General features: G+C 44.5%; 1 protein-coding gene across 2 annotated transcripts in view; it reads left to right on the top strand.

Moving 5' to 3' along the window:
• The window catches only part of PBX2 (PBX homeobox 2), a 33,986-nt gene that overhangs the window by 18,812 nt on the left and 3,495 nt on the right, over positions 1 to 11,679 (top strand). Inside the window, exons 4-8 of one of the 2 annotated variants that reach the window (XM_063296298.1) lie at positions 3,690 to 3,880; positions 6,447 to 6,582; positions 6,813 to 6,861; positions 7,607 to 7,695; positions 9,869 to 9,955. In XM_063296298.1, coding sequence (XP_063152368.1) covers positions 3,690 to 3,880; positions 6,447 to 6,582; positions 6,813 to 6,861; positions 7,607 to 7,695; positions 9,869 to 9,955 — 552 coding nt within the window. Of the gene's footprint in view, positions 1 to 3,689; positions 3,881 to 6,446; positions 6,583 to 6,812; positions 6,958 to 7,606; positions 7,696 to 9,868; positions 9,956 to 11,679 lie in introns of both variants that reach the window. The other variant, XM_063296297.1, reaches the window with a different exon arrangement.

Here is an 11,679-nt window from a genome sequence, read left to right as displayed (position 1 = left end):
GTTTGAAGAAAAATGGGTTATACTTTTATAGAACTGTATAAGTGAATTCAGGGAAACAGAATGCACAGGTAACGAGGATTGCGTGCGTATAGTTTGTATCTTCTGTATATTAAGTATTAGCATAGCTTAATGTCTTTCTTTTGGGGGAGATAAAAAAATAAATATACGTAGACATTCTAATATTTCTTCCTGTACCCCAGTGGATCATCTTATGCACCCCTGCAGGGCATATTTCCCATTTTGGAGACCGCTGCTGTAGAGATTCTGTGAGCAGATTAATTCCTCATTATTGACCCCTGAACAAAACTGAAATACTTTGGCCACATAATGAGAAGACAGGACAGCCTGGAGAAGATGCTGATGCTGGGGAGAGTGGAGGGCAAAAGGAAGAGGGGCCGACCAAGGGCAAGGTGGATGGATGATATCCTAGAGGTGACAGACTCGTCCCTGGGGGAGCTGGGGGTGTTGACGACCGACAGGAAGCTCTGGCGTGGGCTGGTCCATGAAGTCACGAAGAGTCGGAAGCGACTAAACGAATAAACAACAACAACATTGACCCCTGCTTATGCTAAAAGAAGGCTCAGAGCTTGCTAGATTTGGGCAATCCTCCTTCAGTGAACGGCTGTCCACAAAAAATCCAGCTGTGTTGGTGACAGGAACACTAGGCACCCCTCCTGCAATCAGGGGTGTTAAACATGCTCAGGCGATTGACTCCCACCTCTGAAATTTTGTAACTTATCCCTGCATTGCACCTGGGTGTACCTTAATAGGAAAAAGTTTTGCGTGCTACTAGAATCCTGTGCAATACTGCCTACCACTCTACTACACGAGGCCACGATCCAAGTTCGATCCCAGCAGAAGCTGGATTCTTGGGTAGCCAGCTCAGGCCGACTCAGCCTTCCATCCTTCCAAGGTCGGTAAAATGAGCACCCAGCTTGCTGGGGAAGGTGACGACTGGGGAAGGCAATGGCAAAGCACCCCAATATAGTCTGCCAAGAAAACGTCGCGAAAGCAGCATTCCCCCAAAGGGTCAGACATGACTCGGTGCTTGCACAGGAGACCTTTCACAGAATCCTGTGCAGTTTGGATTCAACACCCCTTGGAAACCTGTGTGAATTAGCTTTCCTTGGGCAGCCATTCATGTGGACACTGAGGCCTGCTGGCTAATGGTGGGATCCCTTCTTAGCCTTCCTGGTAGGGTTGGCGCTACTGAAGTGGAGCAAATGTATTAAAAAGAGAAGTGGAGCATGTCATATTCTGATCTAAGGAATGCCACTTTTTTAAAAGTGCAAGGTTCAAGGGAATCCTTTTTAAAAAAAAATCTAAAAGGATTAGTGGAGGAGACATTGACATAGGTGAAAGCTTTTGGCAAAATCAAAGGAAGACTGACACCCACACACACAACAGCACAGATCCACATATACATATACACGTGAGATATCCTTCCTTTTTGGAACAGTATTGTTTGAAATGGATAAAGAATATATGCATTAGCCCAATGGAACCCAGATAGATAGATAGATAGATAGATAGATAGATAGATAGATAGATAGATAGATAGATAGATAGGGCCATCGTATCTTTGAATACCAAATTTAGGGATCGCCAGTCACTTTATCTCAGCCCAGCCTACCTCATAGGGTTGTTGTTATGGAGAAAATAGGAGGCAGAAATACTAGGTATGTTTGCTGCCTTGAGTTGACCAAAATATATTAAAAAGGCGGGATAAAAATATAACAACAGGCATTGGTTGGTTGCAGCTGGGTTAGAATGAACTGATTTAGTACTGCAATTTTTCCAATCTCACATCTTCATTGCGAATATTTGAGCCATTCAGACCGTTAAGGTGATGTAAATCACATTTTTTAAATGCCAAATTAATTCATCCAGAATAATCAAACCCCATCTTTGGTGGAGTACCAGAGTAGTGGCAGCATGGGCATCCGAGGACGGGAGGCAGCTGATGAAATGTGTGTAACGCTGTTGTCATGCAAATGGCATGTCGCATGTCCTTGCACCAGGTGTTGGACAGAAGTACATAATGGAAGCCTTTGCGTGATGGTGTCACTGCATGCATGTCATTTTGATGTCACCACAATTTGCTGCAAATGCTCCCACATGGTGATGTATTTTATCATCAATGTTTGTGTCTTTCCCACTTTAACTCAATACCCACTTCCTTGGAAATTTAAATCAGGACTTAACCATCACCTCTGTTTCTGTACCTGCAATCCATACAGCATATTTATATATCACCTTCAGTCACCGGCACACATTGGAAAGGATACAAACATGCCCACCTTAAAAAGACCTTTTCACACCATAATATTAATCCACTAAAGTTGCATTTTTAAATCAACAGTCATCAGGAGTTAAGCCCAATTCAAGTGGCACCTAACTAATTGTTAATTATGGTGTTACTGGCTGAACTAGTTATGTCAATTATAGAACACTTGATTTTTTTTTTTAAGCATCCCAGCATCTGGAGTTACTTCAAAATGGGTGTGGAGAAGTAATTTCAGCATTATAGCTGCTTCTCTTTGCAATTGTGGGAAAAAATGTTGGCTACAGGTGTAAATTCAGACCAAGGACTGAATTTAACATTTAGGTGCTGATAGCTGAAACACAGAGAGGTGATGTTGTTGTTGTTAATTTATATTTATTATAGCCACCCACTCCCTTTGACCCTGTTGAACATCTGGGCAAGGGTTGAGTGTGGGGAACAGTTTTAGTGTGTGTGTGTGTAGGGCTTTTACTTTTTTTAAAAAATGTGCTTTTAATGGTTTATTCTGTTTTAGGGGTTCTAAATTGGCAAATACTTCCCATTTCACAACAGGAGGGATCGGCGTCTGTGTTTTCGGCAGCCACAGTTAGTGCTTTTTAAGGGCCACAGCAGGCAACAGGGTGAATGGGAAAATGCAGCCTTTTCTAGGAGATTAATACCTCTACTAAGAAGGGACGCGGTGGCGCTGCGGGTTAAACCGCTGAGCTGTCGATTGGAAGGTCGGCGGTTCGAAACCGCACGGCGGGGTGAGCTCCCGTTGCTCGTCCCAGCTCCTGCTCACCTAGCAGTTCGAAAACATGCAAATGTGAGTAGATCAATAGGTACCGCTTCGGCGGGAAGGTAACGGCGTTCCGTGTCGTCATGCTGGCCACATGACCCCGAAGTGTCTACGGACAACGCCGGCTCCAAGGCTTAGAAACGGAGATGAGCACCGCCCCCTAGAGTCGGATTCGACTGGACTTTACGTCAAGGGAAACCTTTACCTTTACCTTTACTAAGTTGATTAGCTGGAGGTGCAGGCTAAGACTCAGTGGCCAGAGGTGATGAATCTCTAGCATGGAGGATAGTGTCCTGACAAGCAGGAACCACGCAGAGATGAGAAATAGGTCTCTAGTGTTTTATTACTGCTACATTAGATAGAAAATCCTAACAAACTGAAGAAGCGTGGGAAACCCATACAGATAAACCCCAGAAGTCAAGGCGGGTCTGTTCTGTGTCTCTTTGAATGGCTGCTCAACTCCTCAGTACTACGCATGCGTTTTCCCCCCTGGATAGGGGCCCCCTCCTGCTCACCATGAGTGCTCATGACAGATAGACTGCTATTGATGAGAGGGGTGTTGAGTTCCTCCGCCATAACTTTTGACTCACCTCTTCCTTCTTGCTTTCCGCTCCTCGTCCCATGAAGGCTTGCAATGAGTTCACTACCCATGTGATGAATTTGCTTCGAGAGCAAAGCCGCACACGCCCGGTGTCACCTAAGGAGATTGAGCGCATGGTCAGCATCATCCACCGGAAGTTCAGCTCTATCCAGATGCAGCTGAAGCAGAGCACGTGTGAAGCTGTCATGATCCTGCGCTCCCGCTTCCTGGATGCCAGGTGGTTATTTTACTTAACAGCCTGCGAATTTTGGGCTGGCCTTGCTGGCCGGACCCAATGCTGGGGTCACCGAAGTCGTCCCCCCCCCCAATAGTTTAAGGCAGTGTTTCTCAGCCTCAGCAACTTGAAGATGTGAGGATTTCAACTCCCAGAGTTCCCCAGCCAGCATGTTCAAGTTGCTGAGGTTGAGAAACACCGGTTTGATGAAAAGAAGCATTTCCAAGGAACAGAAAGAGAAAATGGGATATAGCCAGAGTTAAAAATGCCCCTGTTGCCACAGTAATTCTAGGATTTTTATCTGAGAGTAAAACTTTAAACATATTCAGAAATATCTCTTCCTGGCCTCGGTTTTAAAAATTTGTAGAAATCATAATGCAGTCGGAAATTATCACAGGTCAGTATCATTACAGGGGCAAATCTTTGAGAGATGGGAATCTTCTGAAATCTGCCATATAACATCTTTGATGGCAACACATTTAATCTGGCTTTAGAAATCTGGTTATTCCACCCTCTGGGCTATTCTGCCCAGAGTTGCTGGGAGTCGGGTGGCATAAGTTACTACTACTACTACTACTACTATTATTATTATTATTAATCTTTAAGTAATTAAAGATAAACTTCTAAAATATATAGGAACCTGAAAAGTATAATTATAATTTATTCCAAAGATTGGAGTGAACATGGAACATGGAACTTTGGGTTTTGCCATTAATTTAATACAGTAAAACACTGATGTGGTACCCCTAAAAAACACATAATTGGGATCAATCATTTCCTTTGCCTGCAAGAAAGAATGTTAGGGAACAAGTCAGGAACTCTCCCTGTACGAAGAAGAGGTCTCTGCATGAGGGTTTCTGCTGGCATATTTACCTTGCATGATGTAGTTGCCACACCTCATTGTCCTCCTGAACTTGGGGTCTGGGATGCTCCCCACTTCTTGCAGCTTTGCAGCTGAGAGGGAAGTTTGCTCCTCCTCATGTCCATCAGAGGTTATGTCACAGCGATACCAGCAAGCATGGCGGGCGAACTTCCCTTTTACAGTATTTATTTAGTGTATGTACCACCTCTATTTATATACACGAATGCACCTTAAAATGCTTACTATAAAGATGCATTCATGTATAGAAATATAACATATGAAGGCTAACCATAGTAATGCAATAAAACTGCAATTCAGCGGTAATTGATTAAAAAGCACAAGGGGAGAAAACGCTGAATGACTAGGAGAGGGATCTGGCCCCAGGCAATCTTGCTTGGGATTGAAAGTTTCATAAATGGAGTTTGATATTCCGTTTTGCCCAAGACCTCTTACTCCATTATGCTGACTTATATATTTGGGCAACTGTCCATATGTTGTGAGACACCTGACTTCGGAAGCATTGGCAACATATAAAGGTTGGCAAATAAAATAAATAAATACATACTTATTTAAACCCCCTGTCTCTGGAAGTACAAACATATCATAGATTCCTATGGAACTGTGCATACTTCCTACTGTTTAAAATTGTGTCAAGAACAGTTGAAAGCCAGTTGAAAGTGTTGAAAGTGTATGTGTGGAAAGTGTGTATGTTATGCAAATTACAAGGTGTGTCTCGTATGCAAACAGTTGAAAGTGTGTATGTTATGCAAACAGCAAACTTTCATATATATTATTTTGCAATACAGGTAGTCCTCGTTTAACAACTACAGTTGGGATCAGCAACTCGGTCATTAAGCGAAGGGGTCGCTAAGTGCAACTATGACTGTGCTTATGATCTTACTTCAGCTTTCTTTTGCTTTACAGGCCTAGAAAGGTCATAAATGCGAGGATTGGTCGCAGAGTTACTTTTTCATCACTGTTGTAACTGTAAATGGTCACTAAAGAAGGCAGTTGCTAAATGAGCACTATCTCAGATAGTTCTTGGGTTATGTCCACTTGTTCAGCGACCATTCAAACTTGTGGTGGCGCTGAACGAGGGGGACTTATGACCGGTCCTCGGAGTTCCGTCCATTGCAGCATCCCCACAGTCCCGTGATTGTGATCTGGTTGTTCGGCACCTGGATTGCAATTACGATGTCACAGCAAGCTGGTCACATGATTGTGATTTCTGGCGTTCCCTGCCAGTTTCCCACAAGCAAAGTCCCTGGGGAAGCTGGCAGGAAGTTGGAAGTCACGGTCACGTGAGGTCCTTGCTTAAGGACCTGGGCGGTCCTCGCTTAATGACAGCAATTGGGACTGCCGGAATCACTGTCGCTAAGAAATGCAGTCACGTGACATTGCGCTGTACAGCCATGTTGCTTAGCAATGGCACTTCTGGTCCCAATTGTCATCGTAACCTGAGGACTAGCTGTATTTGAACAGGTTATTTTTGCCATCTGCTGTCAACCAGTATGTTGCAAGGATGGTTGCTCTCTCTAGTTTTACTAATATACCTATAAATGCTAACTCTTCCTTCTCCTCGCTTCCGTTATTTCCCCCTTCTTGATCCTGTGTGGGTTTTCCCCTTCGACTGTTGCTGATACCTAACTGGCAATCGCTTTGCCTAACTGGCCGCCATTCCCCTCCTTCGTCGCACGCAACGGGCAGGCGGAAGCGACGCAATTTCAGCAAACAGGCCACCGAGGTCCTCAATGAATACTTCTACTCGCACCTGAGCAACCCGTACCCCAGCGAGGAGGCCAAGGAGGAGCTTGCCAAGAAATGTGGCATCACCGTCTCGCAGGTACCAGGACGAATGCGGGGGGCAGGTCTGAAGCTGATCCAAGCAGGCTGCAAGACCGTCTGCAAGAGACGGTAGGGTCACTTCGGGAAAGAAGGTCGGCAGGGGGAAAGGGTCCTGGTTTGGCTGACCTGTCGATCCATAATTCCCTTCCTTCCTCACCCCTCTTTCCCCTCCTTCCCGTCCCGCTTCCTGTCCCTCCATTTTGACCTCCGCCCCCTCCCTCCTTCCAGGTCTCAAACTGGTTCGGGAACAAACGCATCCGCTATAAGAAGAACATCGGCAAGTTCCAAGAGGAAGCCAATATTTACGCCGTGAAAACGGCTGTCAGCGCCGCACAGAGCGGGGGCGACTCTCCCAACACCCCCTCCTCCGCGGGTAACTCCCCTCCTCCCCGAAACTCCGCTACACCCCATGTTGGTGCAGGAGTCCTTGCTGGGATTGGAGAAGCATGGAACTGCCTCCTCCAGTAAACGTTGGAGTCCCTCAGGAGAGCCTCCATTCCCAGCTCTTCCCCCCCATTCCCATCAAGTGGCGATCCTTACTGAGTGCGGACATAGACGCTTTCTTCCCTCCTCCTTCCTTGCCCCCAGCCCACTTATACATGCACCCCTTTTCTGGTCTGGTGTAATGGTTTTGGGGAGTGACCTTGGGAGACAGGAGGAAGAGTCGCAGACTAGGCGACAGTCAGATGAGAGGCAGCTGAGTCCTCAGTGGGAATGGGGGCGTGGCAAACGTCTCAGAAGGGACCCTCCCTAGTTTCTTGGGCTGCAAAGGCAACAGGGGGGAGAGGTACTTTCAGGCTTGCAAGACTCTGTTAATGTAACCTTTCAATAAAGATAGACCCAGTACTTCCGGGTGCGCTTCGCAAGGCTGACACCTGGGAGAAGCTTAGGGCTCTTGGCTTGCACCTTCAGCTAATTAACTTGGTAGCGGCATTAATCTTTTCTTTCCTAGAAAGAGCTGCATTTTCCACCCAGTCACCCTGTTGCTCTTTTTCTCCCATCTTTTCTCAATTTCCTGGCAGGCTCCGGTGGCTCCTTCAATCTCTCGAGTTCGGGGGATATGTTCATGGGCCTGCAGGGTCTAAATGGAGACTCTTACTCTACGTCACAGGTCAGTTCCCTTGCTTCTTGGACAAATCCGGGCATCTGGAATGGCCAGCAATGTTCATTGCCCCACTTGGGACTTAACAGCGCCTGCAGAGCATCACCCGGCCACTGCTGAGATGATAGCTGGCCTGTTTTCATTAGTGGGATTTTGGCACAGCGACGTTTGGATATTTGAGAAGACGATAATCATAATTATTATCCAGGGATTCTCAGGTCTGCAGGCTAGACTAGGACGGAAAAAAAAATCCTTGAAGAAGGCAGTCGCTGAACTTTTCTGCACAGCTGCCAAGAAGACTACTTCAAGATACCCATGAGGTCTCCAGGAACTTGACTTACAGGAGCATGTATCTTTATTTGGAAAGCTCTTTCTAAGGATCTTGATGTGATTGTATAACAGGGGATGAAAAAAGAAGGTACCAAATAGGGCATGTTTTTTCAGACAGGCAATAACAGCTTCTGTGGATTGCTAGAGTTTATTTAACCACTGCCTTCTCAAGGGCTGTTCAGAAATGTTGGACCAATCTCCCATCATCCCCCATTACCAGAACAAATAACTGTATTGATTCAGTGTGGTGGGACATTTAGTCAGACCCATTTGAGAACATAAGGTCTCTTGGATTTCCATCCTTTACATCAGTTTTTTTTTTTTTTTTTTTAATTTCAGCAACTTTTAGATGTGTGGACTTCAACTCCCAGGATTCCCCAGCCAGCCATGCTGGCTGGGGAATCCTGGGAGTTGAAGTCCACACATCTTAAAGTTGTTGAGGTTGAGAAACACTGACCTAAAGGATGGAAATTTCACGCCATACAATGCCCTTAGCCCCACAGCAGACTTCCGTAATGTTCACTTACAAGTAAGTCCTGTTTCGCAAAAGTCATTTTCCATGTTAACTTAAAAAGTTTACACAGCCTGTCTTTTTAAGTTGATTATATTTGCCTGAAACAAATAGTCCCAGCTTACTTATACATATAAAGAATGTATAAAACCACCCCACTCACAGTTTGTGACTTTGGCCAGAATACATCAATAAAATGCAAATTAAAGGGCTGGTTTTAACCTATAAAGTGCTTCATGGCTTGGTGCCAAGTTACCTGCGCTAGAATTGCCCTGGCCTCTTTGTGTTTGGAGAAGCGGTTTGTCGTCCCTCAATTCTGGGAGGTTTTTGGGGGGGGTGCTGAATCCCTGAAGTGTTTTCCACAATGGGGCCAGCTCTCTGGAATGGCCTCCCTTTGGAGGTTTGATAAGCTCTGATAAAGTTAAAAACAGAACGTTTCCGGAGCACTCAGGGATCTAATACTGGTATTGTTTTTGTGGGTTTTTGAGTATTTATAATATACTTTTCATTCTGTGTTGTTTTAATTTTTTGGCTTTGTTATTGTGAGCCACTGAGAGGTTTTTTTTTTATGACTCTGGCAGGACATTATTTATTTATTATTCAAATTTTGTTACCGCCCATCTCCCCCAAAAGAGGGACTCTGGGCGGTATTAAATTTGTACGCCACCTGACTCCCGACAACTCTGGGCGGCTCTCAACAATCAGACAAAGAAATTAAGATCAATAAAAGGTGGCAAGAACAACAGACAGATGAAATGAAGCAAGGGGTCCCGCTATCCCTCGCAAAGGCCTGGGTGAAGAACCAGGTCTTCATTGCTCTTTTGAACGACAGCAGAGTGGAGCCATCTGGATCTCTGGGGGGACCTCATTCCAGAGGATAGAAATGCGATAGTGAATGAATATATAAATAAATAGCAATCAAGCCAAAAATAGCTATAATGCAAAGCCAATATAACAATAAAACAATATAACAACACAGTCAAGGCCAGGTATAACAAGAATGTATTCTCCCAAGAGAACAGGCTCACCTACTATCTTGGTCCATCGCATGGGGAAAAGGCCAAGTCTTTACAGCTCTGTGAAAAGATAATAGAGTCTAATGTCAGTTTCTTGGCTGTGGGAACTGGGGAGAAGTTTAAATTGCTGTTTCCCTTGCATCACTTTTTTTCTTTCTGAAGTGCTACGTTGCTTGAAAAGGGAGAATAGGGGAAATATATGGCAAAATATATATTGTGCGTAGAATTGGTAATGAAAAAATTCCACCCTGCTGGATATGTCTCCATCTCCCCTTCATCCTTCCAAGCTTATATTCTCTTTACCTTTTGTGTGTTTAATTCCTAGGTGGAGTCGATGCGTCACTCCATGGGGCCTGGTGGCTATGGGGACAGTATGGCTGCCAACCAGATGTACAGCCCACGAGAAATGAGGGTGAGTTTAGATCAAGAGATAGATATGTCCCAGTCACTGAAGAGGTCACTTCTGACCCAGGCAGCACCATTTCAGACTGTTTGCCTGAGTGTGCTTGTGTAATCAGGTGGAAACAAAGAGATCTTAGATTAAAGAACCACCTAGTTTGTCAGTTATCTAGTCCTGAGAAACCCAAAAACAGCTCCTTCCCAGCAGCTATTGTCGCTGAATTCGTTTAGAACTGGCAGACATCAGGAGAAACTTCATTTTGTAAAAACGCAGGGGCCAGTGCATACATAGTCCATTCTGTGATCCTGTTGGTTAGTACCAATGCTTAACAAACCAGGAAGATTCCTCAACCCTGGATCTTTGCTTGTTACTCCTCCACCATCCAGAACAGGAAACCAGATTTGTCAGTTGGATTCCTGGCTTCTCCAGCAATAGCCAGAATCCCTGATTCAAGCAAAGTAAATAAACCATTCCTAATTGGTTTGGTGGTCACATTAGAATCATTGACGTTCTATCATGAGTTCTATCATGACGTTGAAAGGGGCCATGTAGGTCATTGCGCCCAACTCCTGCTCAAATTAAGGCAGCCAAATTAAATCCCAGGAAGAGCTATCTAACCGTCGTTTGAACACACCCAGTGAAGGGGAGGCCACCGTCTCTCCAGGTCGTGGGTTCTGTTTAACGATTGAGGATATTTTTCACTGAAATATCGAACATTGAATCGGAATCTGATTGCTGAAATTTGAGATTGTGATTTAATGAGAAGGAATGTCGTCATGGTGAGCTGAAAGTTCTCCGTTGAGAAATTCTGGTTTAAAATTTTTGGACCTGCTAGTAAGTTTTGGTAGAATATACCCCTCACTGCTGGAACATCTTCTGCCAGTTACTAAATATTATTCTTCCAGACTCCTCTTTCTACTAAACCAAAAGGCTGAACTCTCTTGATCTAAATAAACGTGCACATTTTTGCTTACTTGGCGCAACTGAATGTCCTGTCGCAAATGAAAGGGCAAGGAAATGGAATTCTTCTCCACAACTGAAAATCTTACTCAGATTTCAGAGATTTCAGTGAATGTAAGGCAGAAGTTAACAGCAGAGATGCCTGCAAGGATCATGGCAGCTGTGACACCGTAGATGGTGTCTGCAGACCACAGAATGGTAGATTACAGTCCACTGCCGTCGGTGAAGAGCCTTCATCCCACAGTGGATTGATTTGGACTGGTATTTATCTGTCTATATCTGCCCAAATCTTGGGTGACCGTTCAAGATTTCTGCTTTTTTAAAATTTTAATTAATACCTGCACCATTCAGATCACATAGTTGTACCCATGTGAAAAGTTTCCTCTGGCCTGTTAGAAAACTTCAAAGCTTGCTTTAAGAAAAGCAAAATAAGTACTGAGATTTTTGGAGTGATAAATTCCAACTTTTCCATTCATTTCTGTGGAACTGTGACATTTGCATACTCCTGGTAAGATTTGTTTTTCTGACGTATTTTTGATTAAGACAGTGAAAGTTACCCAGCCTGAATTGCCTAAATATCACTTCCATGATTCTGTATATAGGTGTCTTCAGGGGGGAACAAGGGAAACAAATGACGGTACGTGCCTGATGATGTCATCACATGATTGCGCAACGTCTATACTTGTGTCAAAAGTTGCACAAGAATGTATTGACAGCATTTGCCAGATGGTGTCATCACACGTGTGTCATTATTTTGGTATCATCACAATTTGTTA

The sequence above is a fragment of the Candoia aspera genome, chromosome 2 (genome assembly GCF_035149785.1).
Source record: "Candoia aspera isolate rCanAsp1 chromosome 2, rCanAsp1.hap2, whole genome shotgun sequence".
In the NCBI taxonomy this organism is placed as follows: domain Eukaryota; kingdom Metazoa; phylum Chordata; class Lepidosauria; order Squamata; family Boidae; genus Candoia; species Candoia aspera.
This window is presented reverse-complemented; position numbering and strand designations above follow the sequence as displayed.